The sequence below is a fragment of the Melanerpes formicivorus genome, unplaced genomic scaffold (genome assembly GCF_026170545.1).
Source record: "Melanerpes formicivorus ecotype bairdi unplaced genomic scaffold, bMelFor1.0.p_v2 SCAF_18, whole genome shotgun sequence".
Classification (NCBI taxonomy): domain Eukaryota; kingdom Metazoa; phylum Chordata; class Aves; order Piciformes; family Picidae; genus Melanerpes; species Melanerpes formicivorus.
The window spans coordinates 7,885,406-7,910,782 of NW_027142370.1; the positions used below are offsets into that span (position 1 = coordinate 7,885,406).

The 25,377-nt window shown below is 41.2% G+C and overlaps 1 protein-coding gene across 1 annotated transcript in view; it reads right to left on the minus strand.

The window, feature by feature from the left end:
- Window positions 1-2,365: 2,365 nt before the first annotated feature.
- EVC2 (EvC ciliary complex subunit 2) overlaps window positions 2,366-25,377 on the minus strand; it is a 62,421-nt gene continuing 39,409 nt past the window's right edge. The window contains 9 exon segments of the mRNA XM_068149493.1: window positions 2,366-4,359; window positions 4,845-4,946; window positions 5,837-6,030; window positions 11,027-11,114; window positions 13,046-13,257; window positions 15,696-15,923; window positions 20,329-20,451; window positions 21,715-21,915; window positions 24,599-25,063. Coding sequence (XP_068005594.1) covers window positions 4,086-4,359; window positions 4,845-4,946; window positions 5,837-6,030; window positions 11,027-11,114; window positions 13,046-13,257; window positions 15,696-15,923; window positions 20,329-20,451; window positions 21,715-21,915; window positions 24,599-25,063 — 1,887 coding nt within the window. The 3' untranslated portion in view covers window positions 2,366-4,085.

The window sequence follows — 25,377 nt, forward strand, 5'->3', positions numbered from 1 at the left end:
ATCACAGAATCATTAGGGTTGGAAAAGATCTCTAAGATCTTTGAGTCCAACCATCAACCTAACACCACCATAGCCATTAAACCATGCCCCAAAGTGCCATGTCCACACATTTCTTGAACACCTTCTGGGATGGTGACTTCACCACCTCCCTGGGTAGCATGTTCCCATGCCTCTTTCAATAAAGAAGTGCCACTCTTCCACTAAAGAAATTCTTCCTAATATCCAATCTAAACTCCTGGTGCAGCTTGAGTACATTACCTCTTGTCCTGTCATCAGTTACTTGGGAGTTTGTTGGGTTTTTCTCTCCCCAGAATGTATAGTTCTTCTTTTCTTCAAAAAGACACTGTGTTAACAGCATGCCTCTCTCCCTTCCCTCCCTGCTGAACACCACAACTTGGTTCATGCTGCAGTATCCTTGCAACAAAATGGGCCACCGTGGACTTGATCTCCAGAGATCCCTTCCAACCCCTACCATTCAATGATCACATACTCTTTAGGATGAAGGTATAGAATCATAGTAGAATCATGGTTGGAAAAGACCTTTAAGATCATTGAATCCAGCCTGACAGTACTAAGTCACATGGTAACTAAGTCTGGCAGCTTCTATCTAGGACCTGCCTATCTACAGGTTATGAGCTGAAGATGTGAGTTCCTGTCTTGCACACCTATGTTTGCACCAGTTAATCCAGCACAGCAGTGAAACATTTTGGCATAGGGCAGAGGGGGAACTGGGTGAGCTGAGTGAGAAGACTCAGCCTTTGGTGCTGTGGAAGTCCTGCTGTCAGTCTCAGGAAGCCAGAGCTGCTGATGAAAGGCAGTGTAATTATTGGCACTGGGCTGCATTAAGATAACAGCATAAAAAGTTAACATTCCCCAGAAGAAATAAAAGGTGTTAAAATAGCAGCTGAGTAAATACCAGATAATGAAAGAAGCAGCATGATTTCCCCAGGTTCAAATAAAGCAAACGAGGGTTGTGCAGAACTGACCTTATTAAAGAGACATTGTCACTTGAAAAATGAATCTGAAAACAAAACTGCCCTAGCAATAGGTGAAGATGTCCCTGCTCTCCTGAGACCCTGCCTGGAGTACTGCATCCAGTTACAGCGTTCCCAGCATAACAGGGACATGGAGCTGCTGGAGTGGGTCCAGAGGCCACAAAGATGAGCAGGGGCTGGAGCACCTCCCCTAAGAGGACAGAGAGAGAGTTGGGGTTGTTCAGCCTGGAGAAGGCTCCAGGGAAACATTAGAGCAGCCTTCCAGAATCTGAAGAGGTCTACAGGAAGGCTGGGGAGGGACTGTTTACAAGGGCTTGCAGTGATAGAACAAGAGGGAATGGATTGAAGCTTGAGGAGGGCACATTTAGACTGGATATTAGAAAGAAATTCTTCGCAGTGAGGGTGGAGAGACACTGGAACAGGTTGCTAATTCCTGTAGTACACACAGAGAACTGCACACACAACTGGCCTCCTGTGTCCTCAAAGCTGAATGTAAGTCAGCTCTTCATTGAAACAGGCTATGACATAGGCAGAACTCCTTTCCTAATGCACTAGAGATATCCAGACCTGGACATTTCTTTGGGTAGGTATTGAACGACATGAAACTGATTCATAGCAGGGAATGAGTTTCCCTGCTAGAACTGTTACAGTCATTGATCTGCTTCCAATCTATGATGAGGCCTGTGAGAGTTAGATATTAGCTTTCTATTATTAGACATAGGGATTATCTGTTAAGGATAACAAATTGATATTGCAACCAATATTCAGATGCTGCATTGCATTAGTGAAACTGTTTAAAGCTATTGGCCCCATTGTCTTGCCTGTTACCAGTACCATCATTTCCCTTGTATATTATAGCAGCCTGGAGTCTGGGCTGGAGAAAAAAATCTTGGAAGATACTCACATTCAAGAGGATACTTCAGCTTTCAAGTGCTTCTTGCAGCCCTGAGCACAGGCCAGGCATCCCTGTTGTTTTTTCTTTCATAGGGTCAGACCCATTTCTGAAACACCTGAGCATCCTCTATAGAGCCCTGACCCACCTCCAAGGCAGGACAGACCCTGCCCTTTACTCACCCACACCTTTACAAGCTCCCAGACGCATTAAACTGCAGTGTCTCTGAACTCCCACAACCCTGACAACCTCTTCTGTGAGAGCAATGACTTCTTTGAAAAGACTGAAGAATGCAATCAAAAAATAATTAGGATTATCAGGCTAATTACTGCATACATTTTCTAATGCTAATAGCGATATGAAACACTAATTGTTGTTTACTGTGGGATGAATATTTAAACTTGTCAAGAGAAGTGGAGGAAAAAAATATTCCTTTCCCCCCCACCCTCCCCCCCAACTTGCCAACTGCAGGCACAGGAACATTGTAACATTTTAATTTTTGTAATGAAATTGGCACCACAGTAATACAAAGGCATAGAAACTCTCTACATGAAACACTGCAAAATACATGAGCACAGTGCCTTCAGAGCACAGCATTCAAATACAGGCTTGAGTATCACAAAATATTAAAGGAATGTGTGTTTGGTTTAATTAGCTTTTACCTATTCTTCTGTTTAGGGTCCTTTACAGCCTTCTTTCTGTCAATGAGAAAAGTTTGCAAATTAGAATAAACCTTTATTAGAATAAACCAAACCAGGTTGGAAGAGACCTTCAAGATCATCGTGTCCAACCCATCAACCAATCCAACCCACTCAAACAGCTAACCCATGGCACCAAGCACCCCATCAAGTCTCCTCCTGAACACCTTCAATGACGGTGACTCCACCACCTCCCCAGGCAGCCCATTCCAATGGGCAATCACTCTTTCTGTATAGAACTTCTTCCTAACATCCAACCTGAACCTCCCCTGAGTTGTATTTTTGTATTTATGATATTCACAGGTTTCAGGTGTCTAGAGCTCCTGAAGATATAAAGGAGGTCTTCCATGCTAGTAAAGGAGTTTTTAGCCTTCTAGATGCCCATCCTTTATATCTTCAGGAGCTCTAGACACCTGAAACCTGTGAATCACTCTCTTTGAAATGTAGAAATAGATTCTCATCAATTCAGAAAAATCCAGGAATCAGAACTTCAAAAATCCCCCCCCAGAACTGGGAAAGCTGGCAGCACTCCAAGCAGAAAAGCTTTTAAGGCATTACATGTTACACCTCCCTTTACGTTCTTCCTCATACTACTCAGCAAGTGTGATGATATTGGTTCACCAAGAAAAAGCTTGCAACGGGTTGCAAATACTTAAGAGAGTTTTGAACTGCAGACACAGTCACAGTTCAACTAAAGTAAGTTTAGAAACTGCAGTGAAAAGCTGGAGTTACTCCAGGACATAAGGTTAAGTATGTATCTATATACAGGTCACCCAGGGAGGTAGCTGAAGCCCCAACCCTGGAGATATTCAAGGTGAGACTTGAAGAGGTGCTGGCCATCCTGATCTAGTTGAGGATGCTCCTGCTTACTACACATAGGTTTGGATTAGATGACCTTTGGAGGTCCCTTCCAACCCAAACCATTCTATGATTCTGTGCTGAAGACCTGCAATATCAGCTACCACTGTAGAACACAGACTGCAGAGGCAACTTCAAAGCCTACCAAGACACAAAATTAAACAGTAAATTAGCTAGAAAAAACAGAAAATCAGAGAACAGGGGACTTGCAGCTCACTGACTTCATCTCTTCATATCATCTGCTATACCACAGCTTATTACAAGGATATATAAATACAAGAATAGTAAACCAGTACTTAGTTTATATAATAAATAACCTTTCTACATAAATCACAAAAATACAGGAAAATCAGTGCAAAAATGACCAAAATGTACTGAAGGAACATCAAGTCCTGTCTGCCAGAATGGGCATCACAAACCAGAGATTCCATCTACTGCATCATGAGCTGACAAGAATTAAGAAGGCAGAATGCACATTGCTAATGGCACAGCCTACAATTACAGCTATTTACAGCAGCAGATGAATGAGATCCAAGCAATCCACGTCTCATTTCAACTGCACACTTCATTCTTTCTCATCCTTTTACTGAGCTCTTGCATAACTTCCTCTTCCCTGACTGATGGTTTGAATGGAAGGTGCCCTCAGGAGTCTGCATTTCCACGAGCAGCTTTTTTGGAATTAAGAAAGTTCTTTTTCTTTTTCCTTGGAGAATTATGCAAAGCAAGCACTGGCTCACTCAGCTCCCGGAACAAAAACACCTTCTCCCCTGTGTCTACCAGCTCGATGGCTTCCACAGTTGCAGCACTCAAAGGAACAGGTGGATCAGAATGTTCCATAGGAAGATGTGTAGGCGAACATCCAAGATGAATGAATGATGTTTTTTCCAACAGGGCAAGCTGCTTCTTCTTTATGATGCTGCAATAACGAAACATTTGAATTGGAAAGTGAAAACTTGCAACTGAGAAGCGACAACTCGGGCCATAAAAGCACAAATTCCTGTATCATAGCCTGATACAGAAGTGGTGACTTGGGAAGCTGAAGAAAATCTTATTTCAGTGGAGGGAATTGTGATTTCCATTCCAATCCCCAATAATTTACCCACTGTTTAATAAGATACAAAACTGCATAAGGGAAGGTAGCCTCATGCTAAATAACCAGAGGGAAGATGGGCAATGCATGCAAAAAACAGGTGTGAATTTTGTGGGTATGTATGGAAAAACCTTTCTAAGCACTCAATATTGTTGACTAGTACATATAAATATGTTTTAGGGAACACAAGCACCAAACACCAGAACAGTGTCAGCAAACAGACTTACTTCCTAACAGATCCAAGAGGAACCTTTGAAGATTAAATGAAGTATCAAAAGAATCACTTTAGTTTGTTCCTGCTTTCTCCTTACCTGTCTTTTCTCTGGTTTAGAGCAGGGATCTTTCCCAAACTTCTGTTAATCAAATCTTGCCTTACTTTTCTCTCCAATGCATGCCACAACTCTTGGCTCTTCCTGAAGGTTTGGAAAAAAAAGAAGAACAATTCCCAGCAGCAAATCCCCAAATACACATCCTCCCCCTCCTCCTGATTTCACCCACCAAACCCATGACAGCAATACCATGAAGACAGTCAGCGAGAGCCTGCAAGTGTTTTTTCTGCCTTGCCACAAATAATTTAAATCATCTAAGATCACACCTCAGGGCATGATTCCAACAGCCCTTGTTTGTTCCTTGTCAGCTCTTATCTGACAACTACAGGGCCCAGTGCCACAACATCTGCTTTACTCTCCTTCCCATGTCATGGCAGGGAGTCGTGAGACTGAGTCCTCAGGAGCATCTCTCAATGCACAGCTATCCAGCTGGTGCTAATGGGGACACACAGGAGGGATAAAGGCTCTATGAGACTATCTGTCTCTGTGAGTAAAGGCAAAACCAGTGATCACTTGAGACTTTGGTAATGAACTACAAAGGGATGGGCATCTAGAAGGCTAAAAACTCCTTTACTAGCATGGAAGACCTCCTTTATATCTTCAGGAGCTCTAGACACCTGAAACCTGTGAATATCATAAATACAAAAAGCTGGATAGAAAATAATTTCAGAAACTCCAGGTAAAGTCAACATGAAGAAAAATATCAGACCAAGATTTAGAAATCTATTAAATAGCTGTTAAATTCATAAAGTTACCAAATTTATTAACTACCAATCAATCTACTTCAGCCAAAACACTTCACAAGATAAGGAAGCACTTTCAAAGTATTTTTACTCCACAAAAACATTGCAAACAGGAAACTTATGCACCTGATTTTTGTTTTCTACTGCTGTCAATCTCCTTGCCCAGCAAATACCTATATATGTTAAGCCATCATGTTCTCTTGCAATGGTCTACCAAAAACTATCACTCACTTTTTCTTGCAGCTGCCAGGCTCCTCTGCATGACTGTCACTTGCAGCAACACCATCTGAATATTTACTGATGGGGTTGAGGAGAGAAAGAATCTCACTTTGTGGGCTGGAGGGCAGCAACAAATTCAGGATCCTGTGCAACATCCCCATTGGTGCTCTCATCACTTTAGCTAAATAACCTGCCAGCTGGAGCTCCTGGAGGATTAATGGAGACAGATAAATGCAGCAGTGACAATGTGTTAGCAAATTTGAATTGGTAGCATTAAAGACTTCTCCATTTTGGAAACAAGAAAGTATTATTGAAAAATCACATCAGTGATGACAGTTTTGGTGTCACTTGGTCATAGTCCCATGCTCACTGTTTCTACCATAGTGGCCCATGAATATCTACAGTTGTCCATTTCACTCTGGACAGGGGCAATGCAAATGTTAAACTAGTTCATCTTAGTGTAAGTGCTTAAGGTGTGTACTTGATGCTCTTTGGGCTGAAAAAATCATAATGTGACCATATTCTAGCACTAAAGGTTTAGCTAATTTAATTTCTGGACTGTACTATTAAACCAAAATCCTTTCAAGATAGCAATGCAGCAATATGGCATTTTTTTGGTCTGTAAAATTAGGGGGTAAAAATAGCCTCTAAATCCTAATGACATGTTGCCATGGTTGAGCACTTGTTCAACCATTCAGTGAGGTCTGGCCTCTCTTCACACCAGATTCTGTGATACACTCAGAGAACAGCTTATAGCATTTGCTGAGAGGTGAAGGAAACATCTGGTTTTGTTTTGGTGTTTTGCTGTTTTCCAAACATCCTCTCTTCTCTGACCCAAAGGACAGTGCTACAGTGTACTCACAAAGTGTTCAAATAGGCCAAATTCACTAGTAGGTCTTCCCTAGACAATCAACCAGTCCTGTTTCCTGCCCCCCCCCCCCAAACATCCAAATCTTCTTGTTATTTTCTGCTCTGCTGTCAGAACTACTGTGTCCTCAGAGCTGTTACTGCAGATTTCTCATGAATATCAAATACAGAAAGTCTACAACATACCAAGGACTGTGTGGAAAGAAGGGAGTAGAGCAAATTAAAGCAAGGTAAATGCTTCAGAGGATACCAGGGAATTACTGCTGTTGTCTGCTCAAACCATGCATGTATCTTGGGTAGCCAAGGTCAAGCAAAATGTGCCAGACATTCAGGGTGGCTGAGGACAGCTGAGCCACTTTAGCTCTGTAGACCCTCCTATAAATCACTGATGGGGGAAGTGACTACAAAGCACATCACATGAAAACCCCACAAGGTCCCACTGTGCAGCAAGATGTCCCACTTTGTTGTCGGCAGTGGATTCAAGGTGTCAAAGTAAATGTCAAAATGTCAAAAGCTGCCTCTTTTTTTGTATGATGAAGTTTCAGAGGAGCATCTAAGAGAGCCCAGTATTAAATCGACCTTTGAAAGAAGCCATTTCACCAAAAGGGTAAAAAGGACAACTCTTTCTGCTAAATAAATATAAAATCAAAGCAGTCATCCCCAATGTGGCCCTACCTAACCTGAATTTAGTTGGTCACACAAAATAGAGAGATCAGTTAACCAATCAATCTCCTTTTCCCACAGCCATTCTCTGAGTAAACACCACTGCTCCAAATGGCAGGAGCAGGATTCACTTCCCAGAGTTTCCTAAGCTCTTTGGTGTTGTTACAGGTTTTCCATGGAAACTATTGAGGCTCTAACATGAACAACAAAATCCTAAGATTGATGAGAGGTGAGTTAGTTGATATGGCATCTAAAATGTCCCAATGTTTTCACCCAAACAAGCACCAAAGTTAGGGGGGGGAAAAAAAATGTGTGTTCCAGCTACTCAAAACAGGAAATTACTTATTTACATCCCTGGAGAGGGATGTAAATAAAAGCTTAAATCTTAATACAGACACTTAAGTTTAATTCCTACAGCTGTATACAGACTGTGTCGTACTTTTGGCCTTTAACAACTATTCTTATAGAAATTTGGAAAGGAAAAAACATCCCAAATATTTAAGTGAGAAAAAAAGAGGCACATTTCTGTGACCTACTCTGCCCTTTTGGCTAAATTGTCTCAGGACCTTTAACAGTAATTTATATGTGGATGATTGAAACATCACGACTTCAGTGCTGCTCTCCTCTGTAATAGTTTCCTCTTTAAAATGTTCTTCTCTCCACTCTGACCCTTGCCTTTCTACAGCAAGGATGACTTGGGCTGAGAGGCAGCCCTTAATGCTCCTCTAACACAGCAGAATTCACAAGTAACTTGCAAGGTGCCACAGCGCTGTCAACAGTATCAGAAGTGGCACAGACACCCACCAGCCAGGTGCATCTAGCATGAGTATGGCAAAGGAAGTGCTGATGTGTGAACACACATCAGCAGTGAGCAGTGCTTTCAGATGCTCACAGCCACCCAGATCAGCTTGCAGAAGTGGGAAAGACAGGTGAATGTGCATGCAGACAGAGGAATGGTCACACTAGGCAGACCAAAACCCCTCCAGAGTGGGATAAGTTTGATTCTTCAGACATATTATATGGTATGGTACCACAAAGAGCAGAAATTCACCTTTTCTTGTAACACCAGCCACCAACAGCCTCATTTGTATTGTCTGAATTTGGTCAAAATAAAACCAGGAATGAATTGTAGTTTACCAACAGGAGAATTAAGTATTTGGACTGAGCAATGTCTATTTAAACAACTGCAAGAATCAATGAATCTGCTCCACACTGTGCCTCAAGCTTACTTTGACAGTCTGCCTGCATCATCTGTTGTCTCCAAAATGCAACTACTGCACCTGGGGCTACAGCTATGAGCTTATTTAAAAGGCTCACATCCTGAACTCAATATCATTCAAGCAAATCTTTTATTGACCTAGATCTGCCTCCATAAAGATGTAAGCTGCAACGTGAAATGTAGGAAAGTAAAACTTATCTGGTTTTGCAGAGAGGTCTACACCCACAATTCTGAAAACCAATCTAAAGGGGAAAATCCTCTTCAGAGAAAAGGAGGAGTGTGAGATACAGAGGTACAATAGCTATAGCTTCCTCATAGCTACCAATATAATGTCTTCTATACATTTGAAGGAAATGGGAGGGGAAAAGAGTTAAAAATCAGTTTCTGTTTTAACTCACAGGACAAGTATGTCTAAAAGTAGGAACATGTTACACCGTGAGCCTGTGAGCACACACTTTACAGCTGAACTAAGAGAAGTCAGATTTGGAATTCTTGTTGGAATTATTATACTACTGTACTTGCAGAGAAAATAGAAAAAAAGAAAGGTAAATATATATAGGTTTTATGTAATTTCAAGAAACTATGTCCCAGAGTATCTCTGGGCTACACTTTTTTCTGAGTAAGTGCACACACAGAAACTCCAACGGTGGACCTAATGCATATTCACCCAAATTCATTATTTCTTCAGGGAATCTTATGAGCAGACCAGAAAGCAGAGTCCTTCAAGTATACACTGAAGAGTGTCCAGTTCTTCAAGTGCAGTGAGGTGACAGTAACTTTAAAATCACTGCCTTCAAGATATCAAAATCTGTAATTATCAAGGGTCAGTGTTCACCTGCTAGGCTGCTAAGTGGACTGGGCACTGTGAAAATTTGAACATGCTCTGTTTGCATGCATCTGTAATCTGCAAAACAATGATGTTACCCTCTAAACTTGCATATGCCATGCTGTTCAGACGCTTTTTCACAATGTACCTGTGCCAAAGAGAGCTAACAACCATGACAGGCAGACAATTAAATTGTCAGCGACCTGAGCAGTATTTCTACCTATGCTGTGGAAAAGCTTCTTCCTAGGCATGGGGTATGATCGCTGGGAATTCAGGATGAGGAGTGTCAGTAGCACCAAACTTTCCAGGACAGAAACAAGCTACAATAACATGCAAAACCAGCACAATCCTGGTTAGCTGTGCTCAGTCTGAGGATAAATAGGATTAAAACTTCCAACTGAAAAAGAGCACAGTTTTTGAACTGCCAGTGAGCAATTGCATTGTGCATCACTTGACCTTTCTTGGGTTTGATTTCTCTCTCCTTTTATTATCTAGCTTTTCATTGCAATTATTATTATTGTTAGCATTATATTTTATTTCAATTAAACTGTTCTTATCCCATGAAGGTGGTTTGTTTTTTTTCTCTTCAGTTCTCCTCTTTATTCTACCAGGGGTGAGGGGATGAGTGGCTGTGTGGTGCTTAGCTGCCAGTTGAGGTTAAGCCGTGACAACAATGATGCTCACAGTCCTATGAGCTTTAGGAGTTCTTGAGACAAATTCCTTACCCAAGTCAGAGTAAAGATCTAAAAACATGTGCTACCTTCCAGGTGAAATTCCTAACACAGGTATAATACACAGGAGAGCATCTGACCTCAAATAAGACATCTAACTCAGGAGAGGACAGACTTCAGAAAACTGAGCAGAAACAAGCTGAGACACAGGAGAAGCTGACAGTCTTTTAGTCTAAGTGGTTCTTCCTTGGCTTGCTGGCCTCTTGGGCTCTCAATTTATGATACAGGTAACTGTAACTATGCTAGCCCCTAAGAGACAAGGTACCTGAATGGTAAAAGCTGGGACACTGACTCTCTTTCCTGATGCTAGCTACATATCTCAACCAAGGCCTGCAGATAAAATTTGGGGACAAGAGTGATTCATCTTTTCAATGCCTTTTGTGAAACTCACAGGCAGCCAGCAGCCAGCAAATTACCTGAAGAGGTGATGCTCTATTTGAAAACAATATGAGTAATGTTACCAGAAAATGTAACTAGCAGTCCTTCTATGATTTAGTATTGTAACACTATCAGGGCAAATCCTTTCTAACACTGACTAAAGCCCAGACAAAAGTCTTGCCTCGTTACATGAAAATCGTGCTGTAAACCTGTCTGGAGACCAGAAACTTAGGCAATTTACTTTTCCTCTACAGAATTAAATGCAACAGGACAGCCCCTGGAAAGGATCTGTAAGTGAACAAAAAGAAGTGTACATCAGTAAAATTCAAAAGGCTGAAAGTAGCTTAGAATTTATGGAAGTCTATGACAATGCAGGCTACAAAGAGCAAAACTGGTAGAGACTATTAGCAGACCTGGGTCCAAATACATCTGCAAGAGCTCCCAAAAAAGCAAGAAAAGCTGATTTCTGGATACAGCTGTAATTTGAACTTGGAAGCTTTGTTCAATTTCATGCTTACCTGACTATAAAGTGCCAAAATTGCATCCATTTCTATATTTTCCAGGAGATCTTCAAGCACTGCGCAATTCCACTGCTCATCTCTCAAGCTGAAGTGAAAGACAGAATTAACACTGAAATCTGCCCAAGGGCAATGACTGTGTGATAGGAAACAATATCTGAAAGTCACCCAATTCCAGAAACTTGTATCTTTCTGTCAGCCAAGTTGGGTGAGCAGCATAACTTCTAAACTAGGCCAACTTCTCCTCCTTTTTCCCCTAACCACCAAGCAAACATCAGAGCAGAATCTAAGGCTACAATCTTGCACCAAATTTAAATCTGGAATGGCTCCAAAGCATCATGATTCAGCCTTTCTCCATCCTCCTCAAATTTTAACACCACATTTTATGGCAAGTTGTGGATCACCTTAAGGACTGTGTTCAGTTCTGGGCCTCTTAGTTTAGGAAAGATGTTGAGGTGCTGGAACATGTCCAGAGAAGGGCAACAAAGCTGGTGAGAGGTCTGGAGCACAAGCCCTGTGAGGAGAGGCTGAGGGAGCTGGGGTTGCTTAGCCTGGAGAAGAGGAGGCTCAAGGGAGACTTTATTGCTGTCTACAGCTACCTGAAGGGAGGTTGTAGCCAGCTGGGGGTTGGTCTCCTCTCCCAGGCAACCAGCACCAGAACAAGAGGATGCAGTCTCAAGCTGTACCAGGGGAGGTTTAGGTTGGATGTTAGGAAGAAATTCTTCGCAGAAAGAGTGATTTGCCATTGGAATGGTGTGCCCAGAGAGGTGGTGGAGTCACCATCACTGGAGGTATTTAAGAGGAGACTTGATAGGGTGTTTGGTGCCATGGATTAGTTGAATAGATAGTGTTGGGTGCTAGGTTGGACTTGATGATCTCAAAGGTCTTTTCCAACCTGGTTAATTCTATGCTATGCTATTCTATTCTATTCTGTTCTTTTTGTTGCTAGAATGTAACAGTAAACAGTTAACTTCCTCACTCCTGGTGATTTTTTTTTGTTTTGTTTCTGGACCAAATCATGAAGCCATCCTTCTGCCATTTGAGAAAAGCACAAAACTTGTTTCTTTCACCATTTTTTCCAGGTAAATAGTAAAGGCTTGTTACAGTTTCCTTAAAGGCCTTCTGCAACAGGAGAGTTGTTAACCTACATTGAGTAGAGCTGCAGCGCTTTCAGAATTAAAACACGCTGAAGATTTCAGTAACTTCACTCAAAGCCATCAAAGCCATTTGAAATACATCAGTTGTTTCACAGAAAAACCTCCCTGTGATGGAAAGCACCCTCTCAGCATCTTACATAAACCTTGAGATGTGGTAGGCTTTTAACACTGTGCAATGCACATGGAAATGTAATTTCTGACTCCTGTAACCCTAATGAATGCAATACAATACTTTGCAATTTTGCAAATTATGCCTCATTTTAGCTAGGCAACCTCCACAACAGATATTTCTATATACTTCTCATGAAGCTTTTTCTTTTTCTTTTTTTTCCTTTTGTCACAGAGACCATTACTTAAAAGCTGGAATTGAGCCAGTCTCTGAAGAAGAGTTTATATATTCTATCAAAAATGATTGCGTGAGAGGAAATTCAGTCTGCCGTGTGACAGTGGAGAAGGAAATTCACTTTCAATTGTCTCAGCTACTTTCTCTGACCCAGCAGATCAGGTTTCACTGAAGTCCAAACCTGTATTCTTGGAGATGGAAGGAACAGGATTAAAATTCTTCTCCTTCTTGCTGCTAAGGAGTACTGTTATTTTCCACTGTGCTCATCAAGAAATGGTGATTGCTATGCAACACATCACATTCTATGTGTAACTAAGCTGTTATTCTTATTATTTCCTGTTTATTTTTTCCACACTCCCAAGACTCCTCAGATATGCTCTGGGCCACATCACAAAACTGCACCGTTCAAATACAGATGTGCAGTCCCTTCCCAACACAGCAGAACGTTCAGCCTGCTCTTTGTCATATCTTATGGTTTATAAGGACTGCAGTAGCTAAACCTGAGAGCAAAGCACTTACCTTTGCTGGTGCAGCTTTATGAAGTGGCTACACTTATTCATGGCCTGTTGTAGTAGAGCTGTCACCTGTCTGTCTGCATTTGTTTCCACAGCTTCACTTGAAAGTTCCAGTCCATCTGGAGTCCACCTCTGCCTACTCATTAGATGCTGCTGCTGAGCTGACTCCTTATTGAACATTTCATACTCCAATTTCCTGTCAAGTTCTTCAATCTCCTAGGGGTTCAAAACATGTAATGATAAAAAGTCGTAATTTCACTTGGAATAATTTAATTTGGAGTGAAGAATAAAGATGGTATCACAATTTCTGATATTAGCTTATTCATTTCTCGTTCTCCTCAGCCATTTGCAGTCATTCCACTTCTCAGCTCTCTGAACAGCTTCAGCAAACATGACTTGCATGCCCTGACTGTCAGAACGGTGCTGAATGATATGAAACAATTTTCATTGTACTAAAGGCCATGTTCTCTGAAACAATGGCACCAGTAGAATTCATCTCTAAGTAGAATAAAGCCCCTGAAAAACCTTGATAAACTCAGACTAACTAGTTTCAGCTATACTGAATCAACAGACAGTATTAAAGAGGTTTGAAGTTAAAACACCATAATTCACAGTTAACATGCTAAAATTAGGGTTAAAATACAATGCTCTAAAAATCAAAGGGCTAAAGCTCAAAGGGCTAGCCCAAGGGGTTAAAACCCAAAGTCCTAAGTGGACTCTGCTCCTCATTGCTTGGATCTCTTTTTGGTTGGAGTCAAACTAGACATTAGAAAGGTGGCTTCACATTCCAGTTTTCCAGTGCCGTTGTTGTCTGACCTCAAGATTTAAGTTGCTAAGTATCTCAGTGCCCTACTTCCCAACCTGCACTTTAAATAAAATTCTGGATTTCAACCTATTCCTCCACCTCATCAGCTGTACTCACACCACAGACTCAGGCAGCATGTTGTCTCTAAGTAATTGCATGCTCCCTGGTCAGTAGAATGTAACATTGGAGCTTAGATCCACTCTCCTAAAACCAAAACCAAGCATTGACTTCTTATCTCTGAGGGGACTAAACAAGCTGACAGATAGCCAGACAAGTCTGTTACTGATGTTGTCAGCATTAAGGAACCCTGTGTAATCTGATAGATTTGTTCTAAAGTAACAGGTGTTAAAATTTGCCAGTCAGTGGAACAAAGTTGGACGAAAACACAGCAAAAGAGAGAGGTTTGATGACTGGTCTCTGTAAACCAAGTCTAACAGGTACTTCAAGCAATGCCTAAACCATCTTTTCCCCCAAAAGAGAGCTCAGCTCTGCTCTTGCACTTTGAATAAAGAATACAGTGTTAGATACTCCAGGTCTTTCTTCTGTCTCTCTTTCAATCCTTTTCCTTCATCTGTTCAAGGACAGAGAAGCTGTCAGCAACCTGTCTGCAGAGTCCCCTTACACTTGCTCCTTAACAGCAAGTAATTCCAGATTACATTATTTTAATACTCCATCTAAAGACAACTTTCACTATTTCCTACAGATTTAATACAAATACGAGCAAACTTGGAAGAACATAAGCATTCTAACTGCCACTCTGAGAGAAACTGTAGAGATGACAGCATTAAAATTTAACCAAGAGTTTTCACAGCAATAGCTGTCTAATGATGCCCTCTAGCAAAGAGGTTTTCCTCTCAAAAATCCATTTTGTTTGTTCTACTTCATTGGTCTTCCAAGCCTCACTTGGATGGTTGCAAAGAGCAGGTTAAAAAAAATATATATCCTCATGAATACACAGCACTGAAGTATTAAAAACAGATTAGAAATGTGGCACATACCAAGTACATCATAAATATGATGGTGGGAAGAGGCTTTTCCAGAGTTTCTACTGTGCAAACTGCATTGAGTGCACTCAGAGGGAGATGGGCAGGTAGAAGCCTGTACATACACTCTTTAAAAACTGTAACATGAACAATTTTGTAACACAGTCATGAAAATTTACAAACTACCTCAGTCTTGACTGACAATCACCTCCCAATTGCCTTTCTTGTGATCAACAAAACTTTGCTATTAATTAAGCACCAAAATGCTGCTCTTTCTTGACTGTAGACCTCTGAATGCTACTATAATTAAAATTAATAATAGACAATTTTCCCTGGCTCTAATTCTTTCCTTACTCCTTTTACTGAGTGTATTACAGTGCACAAAACCACAGAAGAGGTGAAGAGGAGGCTGAAAGAAGACCTCATTGCTCTAACTACCAGAGAGAAGGTTGGAGAGAGAAGGGGGCCAGCATCTTCTCTCTGGTGGCAAGCCACAGGACTAGAGGAAACGGTTACAAGCTGTGCCAGGGGAGATTTAGGCTGGATGTAAGGAAATATTTCTTCACTGAAAGGATTCTCAAACATTGGAATGGTCTGCCCAGGGCAGTGGTGGAGTCACCATCCCTGGAGGTGTTTTAGTGGCACGTGGACCTGGCACATAGGGACAGGGTTTAGTGCTGACCCTGCTGTGCTGGGTTGAAGGTTGGACTGGATGATCTTCCAACAAAAGATATTCTGATTCTGTGAAAATAAAGGCCAGACTACCAGGAGCTGCAAACCAGCACAGCTAGATCAGTCAAATAAGCTACTGTGATAGTCAATGTGCCCTAACAGAAACTTTTCCTTTTCACAGCTTGATTACTTACAGGATTATGTGCTTCTAAAATCTGAATACATTCCAATTTTGATAGGGTTTTTGATGTGTTCAGTTGTTCAAACAGTAAAGCTTGTACATTTATGGCAGCACTACACAGCTCCAGCATCTTGGACTTTTTAATAGTCTTTTGAAAGGCTAAAGAAGCAATATACTCTCCAAGGTTATTTTCCAGATCGTGCAGCTGATGCTGTCTCTCAAGCAGCACCTCGTACTTCACCTAAAAGCACCCAAACACAAAAGATAACAAGATTAACAGAAAACTTCACATGCAGCTTAAGATTTTACTACTCTGTAATTACCAAGGAGGATTAAAACAGCAAAGAAATCAATCCTGTTATCTTACAATGTGAACCATTGTTTTAAAAAGTGCTTTTATCATGGAATTTCAAGCTTGTCCCAGAAATTTCCTCTGGATATTTTATCAATAAGGGACCTGCTAAGTGTGACTGTGTATCAATACAAATTCTGTTATCCAGTTAACACAGCTACATTTAAAATGTGATTTGGAACCACATATGCTGGTGATATTCCCATTCATGCCCATGTGATACTCTCTAAAGGCTCCATTATATCATCTGGAATGTCCTTGAATACCAGAGATGGAAGGTGACCTTTCAGGACAGACTTCCTACTAATGTGAATTAAGGCAATTACAACCCAAGAGTAAGAAATCATCCTGCAGACACAAAGTAAAAGCAAGACTTGCTATCTTTAACAAATGTCCATCCTAAAAGATTATTGTTAACAGAATAAATTGATCTAGAACTAAATAGTAAGCTAGCATATGGGTTACAAATAAACATACAAGGTATTTCAGTTAGGAGGAGATCGTTCTGGGAACGCAGTCACCAAAATGCTAAAAGGTAAGCTGTTGTTTTAGTGCATGGGAGGCAGAGATCTCCAGCGAAAAGCAAGAGAGATGGCCAAAACTGGGAGTTTATGAAAAAAGAGCTGAGCTGCCTTCCATTACTTGTTAAAAAAAAGCAGATGACAGTTACCTTAGGATAGATGCAGAAATAGCCATTGCTTGTTTACAAGCCTTCAGTAGGAAACAAATCAATACTAATAGCTAAAATACTATTCTTCATATCCATATTCTACATTCTTTGCAGGCAGGCAAGAAACATACTGAAGTGAATTTAAGGCCTTTTGTTTTCTGTAGAATGCTTTTTACTGACACAGTCCAGCAGTTCACAGGCATTGCAGCCTAGCAGCACTGAATGGAAAGCAAAGATAAAAACTACCACTGAATAACCTACAAGTCATGGCTCTGATACAGACTGCACAAGACTGCCAGTCCCTCCCTGACTCATTTCTGGGGGGAGAGTTGGTTTGGTTGGTTTGGTTTATCTCACCAAAGCAAATTTATTTTCAAGCTCCAAAGTGTTATTTCAAGACATGAGCTAGTGACATCACACTAAGGCCTAGAAGCTAGGCTATGAAACATCTCAGTGCCAAGGCAAATGTTTGAAACAGCAATGATTATAATAATATCATCATCTTTTTCAAAAGTCTGTGCCCAAGTCTAATTTCTCAAATAAGACTCAAGCTGAATTGTTATGCTACTGATTGCTGTGACACAAGACAAAAGCAATTAGCAATTTCCAGAGCCATATTGTCTGCCTGTCCAAGTTTTAAACATCTCAGTTGTGAGGTTTCCATTAATTTTCCCTCACTCCTCTTTTCAGTGGTGAAAGCTGTTGCACTCTTAGGTGACTCTTAAAGAAAGGATGGAAGTGAGTTCTTAAAAGCAAAACCCAGACATGTGAACAAACAGCAGGCAAAATACCTACTAAAGGAAGGCAAAGACTTTCTATCCCATTCAGCCAACCACTTAGCTAGCAACAGCTGCTATCTAGCTGTTGAGATGCAGAGCTGACATCACTTTAAGGTGCCTGTGAACCAAGCTGGATAACAAATGTCACAAGTCACCTTTTGAAATTTGTGCAATGGTGAATTCTGAGTTTGCTTAAGAGCAGGAAAATTAAGATGGATAAGAGCAAGCAATGCTTTTGTCACAGGAGAATAAATGACTTGTGTTATGATTTCGCCTGTTCAAGGAATGGGAAAAGAAAAATCATTCAGCCTACCTGACTAGAAGCAAATAGGTTCATTTTCAGCAAAAGTGATGTTTAGAATCTATGTGATGTTCCCCACTCAATGTATTTGTGCAGCTTCCTATCTAACAGAAAGTATTACAATCCTACCAGCTTGAATGAGTTATGACATTATACACACACTGTACTGCCTGACAGAATATACACATTTTTACAGGCTCTCAAAGAAAAGGAAAATATGTGCTTGAAGTATGATTTGTCTTATGTGACACAGAACTGGTATATAATATCTGAAAGCTGCCATTGTGGTTTAGGAACAGGATGTCCTACAAAGCTTTAAAAATGCAGACAAAAATGGCAGAGACATTTTGACAGGTGTGTGTGCACACAAATGGATTTAGAGGTTGCTTCTTTCTTCACAGGAGGCTCAGTTTCAGACACAGGGATTTTAAATTAATTACACATATATGAAATCTGGGGATAGTTGAATGAATAATGAATAGGTAAATGAGTAAATGAGTGATCACCTTTAGTGTCAGTTTGAACCCATTAAAATGAATAATGATAAGGATGGAAATGCAGTTTGACAACTCAAGTTCACTTACAAGGAGACACAAGAATGTGTATTTTAGTTGTATTGAAATTGAATTCAAAGCCAAAAGAGATGACATTGATGACTAAGCACACTTTTGTCAGAAAGTCTTCAAATAAGAGGAGGTTTCTGTGCTATATTCAGTATATGCCATGACTCATGGTCCAAACTGCAAAACTAGATACTATTTGCATATTACTAAGTAAGAAGCCATATGTTCAGGGCACCCAGATGCATGGGAAGGATGTTCAGCTTTATCATTCAGCATCTATTCAATATTATACAGTAAACCAACTGCTCTTAGCCAAACAAAATGTCACATTACTCAGCTGGAAAATATCCACCCCTAGCTACCTGAGTGCCTTTCTGTCTCTTGTCAGTTCTGAAATCACAGCTCTGCAAAGAATGTGAACGTCAAAGAATCATAAAATGGATTGGGTTGGAAGCAACCTTAAAGATCATCTAGCTCCAACCTCCTCTAGACCAGCTTGCTCAAAGCCCTAACTTGGCCTTGTCTAACCTCCCTTCCAGGGAGGGAGCATCTATGACCTACCTGAGCAACCTATTCCAGTGTCTCACCACCCTTACTGTCAATAATTTCTTCCTAATATATAGCCTAAATCTCCCTTCTTCCAGATCAGAGACATTCCCTCTCATCCTATCACTACAAGCCCTTGTAAAAAGTCCCTCCCCAGCCCTCCTGTGGCTCCCCTTCAGGTACAGGAAGGCTGCTCTAAAGTCTCCTTGAAAGCTTGCGAGTAGATGTGACTTCAGTGTGACACAGAAGGTGACTTCAAATGTTGACTACAAACTAAATTATAAACTAATTCTAAACTAATATTCCTTGGCCATTCTTGAAGCCTTTCATCATACCAAATAGAAGACTGCAAAATACCCCTTGACATTGTATTATTTGACATGATATTACTAGAGTGTCAAACTAATTTGGTTATGATGAATCAGCTCCTGTAAGTCTGAACATTTGCTGCTGATTCCACCTGAAAGACCTAAATTACATCAAACATTGTCAGTGCTGTAAATGCACTGATTAGTCCACTGCTTGGAAGCACTGACTTCTACTTTACAAATGTAGTTCAAACTAATTGCTAACTAGTGTTGTCTCAGTCCTAAACACTACAAATAACGGGAACAATCTGAACATGTCCTTGATTACTTGCAATCCCAAAACCATTTCTCATGCAAGTCTTATTACTAGGGTTTTTAAGTCTTGCAGGGAAAACAGACTAAAGAATGCCACTACTTTTACCACTGTGTTTCTTCTGAGCTATTTCAGAAAGGAAAACCTACTTCCTCCCTCGCAGATTGGCTCAAACCAGCTATGGAACACAAAGAAGTAGATACAGCTTGCTTTTGAAGATTTTCAAAGCAAGGCCAGTGCCACTCTCATCCTCCAAGAATAAGAAGTCTGCAGGGGAACAGCAACACTGAAGGCAGAAATACAGGAGAGTCATACTGGGAACAGGTTGGCCTGACAGGTAGTAGAAGCTCCATCCCTGAAACATTCAAGGTCATGTTGGACGAGGGGCTCTTATCAACTTGACCCCTCCCCACTTATTGTGGAGGGGGCAGACTAGATGACCTTTGAAGACCCCTTCCAATTCCCAGTCTATGATTCTGTGATTTAAAGTTTTGAAATCCTTACTAAGGAAATCACAAGATCTAGGAGAGTCATGCCATCATGTGCATGCCAAGCCTCAAAACCACCAGAAGAAGAAACACCTGAGACATCAAATCAGTTCTGTAACTAAGGCACAAAAATAAAACCAAAGCTATAACTATTGAGTTTGAAATGCAGCATCTTAACAAACACAAGCAAGAGCAGAGAGATCCATCACGCCACTACACTGCAGGTCTTTTTTATCTGGTTCTTAATCACATTGACAGAAAACTATTGTTATTTACTTACTAAGGATCTGCGGTTTGATCTCAGTGCAGAAGAAGTTTGGACTTACCTTATCCAAATTTTCACCTTTCATCAAGTCTTCATAAATGAAAATTTTGTCCTGTAAAGACTTCTTCAGAAGATCTACCTTAATTTTATTCCTGGATCCTGTTTTTTTCATTTTATTATGCTGCTGTAAGAAGATGAACACAAAAAGCTTTATTTGCAAGAGGCAGATGAGGATGCTAATATTATTCCTTGTCATTGGCAGGTCCACCGACGAGACACTAGGCAAGGATGACTTTCACTGAGGAAGTATTTCTGAAATGAAGGTGCTGCCTAATGGTTCAGAAGATTCCTTTCAGCCATTCAGACAAAGTTGGAAACGTTGAGTTTAATTTCTTCCAAGAAGAATGACACATTCAACCCCTTCCATGAAAACTGCTAGCGCATAACCGTGAGTTTAAACAAGCTTTTGCAGTGACAATAAGAGAAGATTTGAGCTGATCTGTTGTGTCCTCAGCAGGGTTAAAAATGAACAAAGAATATTAATTTAGGAACAACATTGTTTTCAAGGCACAGTATATGAATCACAAATGAACCATGATACTATTAAGGGGCACCGTTCCATGTAATCAAATTATTCTTGACCTTTCTATTTCTTTACAAGAATATCAACTAAGTATAACAGACTCTTGGGGAAATGATAACATCTGTTCAACTGTAAGGCTTTTGCAAAGTCATTTCCCTTCTTTAGTACTTCAGAAATTATTAAGGTTTTGAACTAGGTTAATTCCTAGCACAATTAACCCAAGTGAGCTTACACATTTAGAAAACATAACCAAGAGAGGCAAAGTCCTCCTTTTTATGATGGTACCAGATAGAATCCATACAGGATACACTTTTGCCTCATATTTAATAGCTTATGGTTCCACAGACTTTACATATTGCTCTAGGAATGAAGACCTCCCACCCCTTTCCTATCTGGACAAGACACTGTGGATCATTGCCCTAAAAAACCTCCCTAAACCTTTATTTGATTTAGTGCCAAATATAGTATTGTGAAACCTCAGTTTGGGCTGTAAAGGACCCAATTTGACCCTGGCATTCAATGCCAGGCTCAGCTCTGCTCAGTTTTTTGGTACTTCATCTGCCTTTCTTCAGAAATGCAGCCCCTTTGGCCACATATCTGCTTGTTCCTATCTATGTCAACTTCTTGGGAATGCTGGAGGACTTGTGAGCAGCAGAACTATGCAGGGGAATGTGAAAAGAATATTTATCCAACACAAACAATTACCTTTAAGGCTCAGCAAAGTTCACATAGACAGGAGAAGTGTGCACTGTCATCATACCCATGGAGAAGCTAAGGATCCATACCTGCAGCTGAGGCTAGCAACCTGTGGATACACTCAGGAACCCCCTTCAGATCCCCACACCAATCCCACATTGTTCCCACCTGTTTATTTGTCATTGCCAAATTCTGATCGACCTTCAGCAGTTCTGCATCCCTCCGTTCCACCTCAAAAGCCTGAAGCAAGGTTCTTGCTCTTATCTTGGGCCAAGCCAAGCTGCTGTCCACTTGAGAGAAGCAGCAGTGCAGCTCTTGTCTCAGTCTAAGCAATTCCTCTTCTGATAGTGAGAGGGGTAAGCGTAGAAGCTGCCTGTTAAGTCAATGAAAACCATTTGCTATTCAGTGTTAGAAGCAATTTTACATAAAACCTGAAAGCCATGCACACAAACATCCCATGGCAATGATCATCCTGATTTGCCTTACTCCTACTTCAGTTCATGATTCCACACAGAGGTCTCAGCTGCTCAGCACATTCAAAAGATCCTTGAAGATATTTTCAGTTCTGCATACAGAACTTCCTGGACTGTAAAACTTCATTTTCAAGGGGAAACAGTTTAAAATCAATACACAATTTTAGCACTCTCCTATGCACAAAATCCTCCCACCTCTTCAGACAATATAAGCCCAAAATTGAGAGCTGAAATAAGAGCTAAAAGCTTCCTGTGAATTCTCCTTGTCCTGTCTCCCAGCACTTAGCACGCACAGCTACTGAGAGGGGGGGAAATAAAATAAACCCCAGTATCTCTTTATAATAAACTCATATATGTAAGCTCTCCCATCACCAAGCCACAAGGGTTCCAGCTGTTCTTTGTAAAAAAGCTTTTAGCAGTCTGAACAACGCAGAATCTATTTTAGCAGCAGTTTGAATCACTCTCAGTTCCTGTTCCGCAGAAGGAAGGTTTTTCAGCAGGGAAGTCTGGGGAACTGATCCTTTAGGTCAAGCTGAAGTTGACTTAAAAATGAAGCATGCCAAAACCTGAATTCATCTTCCAGCTGTGACTAACCTCAGACTACATTCATCACCTTACTTGTGACTATTTCATTAAGAGTATTTAATGAAAATTAGCATAATTTTTTTGTTTGCAAAGTTTCTCTGCTTCCTAAAGAATGCATTTATATCTAAAGCATGAACAGTAAATTTATTTTAAAAGCGGTTTTCTTTCAAAAACATATTAATTGTAGATTCTATTGTTGATCTGTTAGAGGGCAGAAGGACCTTGACTCACTGGACAGATGGGCAGAGTCCAACAGGATGGCATTCAACAAGTCCAAGTGCTGGGTGCTGCACTTTGGCTACGGCAACCCCATGCAGAGCTACAGGCTGGGGTCAGAGTGGCTGGAGAGCTCCCAAACAGAAAAGGACCTGGGGGTACTGATTGACAGCTGCCTAAACATGAGCCAGCAGTGTGCCCAGGTGGTCAAGAAGGCCAATGGCATCCTGGCCTGCATCAAGAATAGTGTGGCCAGCAGGAGCAGGGAAGTCATTGTGCCCCTGTTCTCTGCACTGGTTAGGCCACACCTTGAGTCCTGTGTCCAGTTCTGGGCCTCTCAGTTTAAGAAGGACATCGAAACACTTGAAGGTGTCCAGAGAAGGGCAACGAGGCTGGGGAGAGGCCTTGAGCACAAGCCCTATGAGGAGAGGCTGAGGGAGCTGGGGTTGTTCAGCCGGGAGAAGACGAGGCTCAGGGGCTCGGTCTGCTCCAGCACTATCAATAAAGAGGTAATCCCAGCTAGAAAATACACTGGAATGGCTCAGAGAAAAGTATTTAAATTGCTAAAAAAACCCATAAAGGTCTTGACATGAGAATGAAAACAAGACAGATGGATTAATTGTTTTTCTTTAGCAAAGAAAATATGCAGTGGACAACATTTCTTCTATTTGTTCCACTGTGCATCAGGAAAACTAAGGAAGATGTTGTCTGGACAAAAGTGCCAGTGCAAATCTATTTTGTTTTAGAAAACAGGTGTGAAGGAGAAACCTTAACTAATGCTTGCCTTTGGGTTTCCCCCCAGCCCTTTTCCTCTGTTCAGTTTCTCATGCCCAGTACTTTTGCTCCAGGGGCAGAAAGTCTAGTTATAGAGTTGGCTCTTACAGTTGCTTCCCCTGAAGCTACAGCTCTGACAAAAGACTACTTTTCATGTCCCTAGGTCTCTAACAACATATTTTATGAAACAGACTTTGTATGGGGTATGTAGTAATGTAAATATTCAGGTAACACAGCAACTAGTCATCAAAGCACTTGAAAGCTGAGAAGAAACACAAATGAGTGGAGCAAATCTCTCAGGGGCCTTGCTACCCAGTCTGAGAGGGGCCATACACATTGACTTTCCACTGCATCTGTGGTCTCTTCCTGAGCAAGCTTTCCCAACGGTGGCAAGGCCATCACTCAATTTCTAACCTTCCCCAGGTCACATAATAGCAGGCAGGGATGGCCAAAACGTGTCTGGGACCAAGAAATGACTGCAAAATCAGCCATGCCATGACACATCTGGCTGGGGGCTTCGTGCCAGGGGCACTTGGTCAGCAGGCCAGATCAGGCAAGTGTGATCTGTGGAGCCTGTGAGATGAGATCACACCACTGTGCTGTGTATTCATGAAATAAGGGGAAATACTGTGGCAGAGCTTAAAACAAGCACCTGATGAGTAAGGCTTGGCTTGCAGCTGGAAGTGATACATTCAAAATTGAACACGTGGCTAATTAGGCCCCATACACTGAATGATATTTCCAAAGTGTTGGACCTCTGAGAACAGACTGAGAGTGATGATGAAAGATGCACAAGTGAAACATGACACAGAGCAAAGAGAAGTATAAAACTACTCCACCTTTTGGGTTTCAAAACTACCATTTCCCAGGATGTCCACTGCAGTGCTGGGTGTGCCTGAGAAATCAATTCCCAAGTGAACAACAGGTAACTTGGCACTGGCAGGTGTGAGAACTCCTAATTCATCTCTATTTGCAACAGCTAAGAAAAGGCTACAGAGAGATACTTGCATGAATACTGATTGTTCCCAGCTCCTTAATTTTTTTTGTTCCAAAAGACTCATTTCCAGTTCTTGGCTCAGCTTCTGCCTGGCGAGCTGAAGCAGCTCTTCAGCGGCTGTGCTCTTATCATGCTCTTCCCTTTCAAGCTGTTCATGTTTAGCAACCATCTCTTTTTTCTGCTCCTCCACAGCTTCCAGTAGGAACATCTTTGGCACACTGAGCTTTACCAGTTCTTGCACAAATATCCCATACTGAACACGTTTAAGCTCTTCAACAGTTTTGTCTGTTAGACTAAACAGAAGCTCTTTCAGTTCTTCACTGGCCTCAAAGTCAAGCTTTTCAGTAAGTTCTTCAAATTCAATAGCTTGATCACTCAGAAGATTTTTCCAGTGGCTCAGGTAGTGAGTAACCTCCCTAGTGGTTTTGAAGGGGTCTCCAAGTGACAGCTGCTCCTTCTGACGCTCTTTCTGCTGATTCATTTGCCAAAAGAAGGAACAAGGTTAAGAGAAGGAACATCTCAAATTCTAACTAGAATAAATATGCATTTCATAGTAAACTAAAATTCCATACTTTTGTTTCTCAGTGCTCTTGAAACAGCTTTTGAGGGTCCAGGGACTCACCTAACCCTCAACATGATGATTTTGTGTGCATCAGATTATTGTCAGAAGGGCTAACATAAGATGTGACAATTTGTATCGTTGCCAGAGAGCAGGGCTAACACCTAAACTAATGCATGATCTTGTGGTTTAACATAATCCTAACTGGCTCGACTGTAATGATCTGG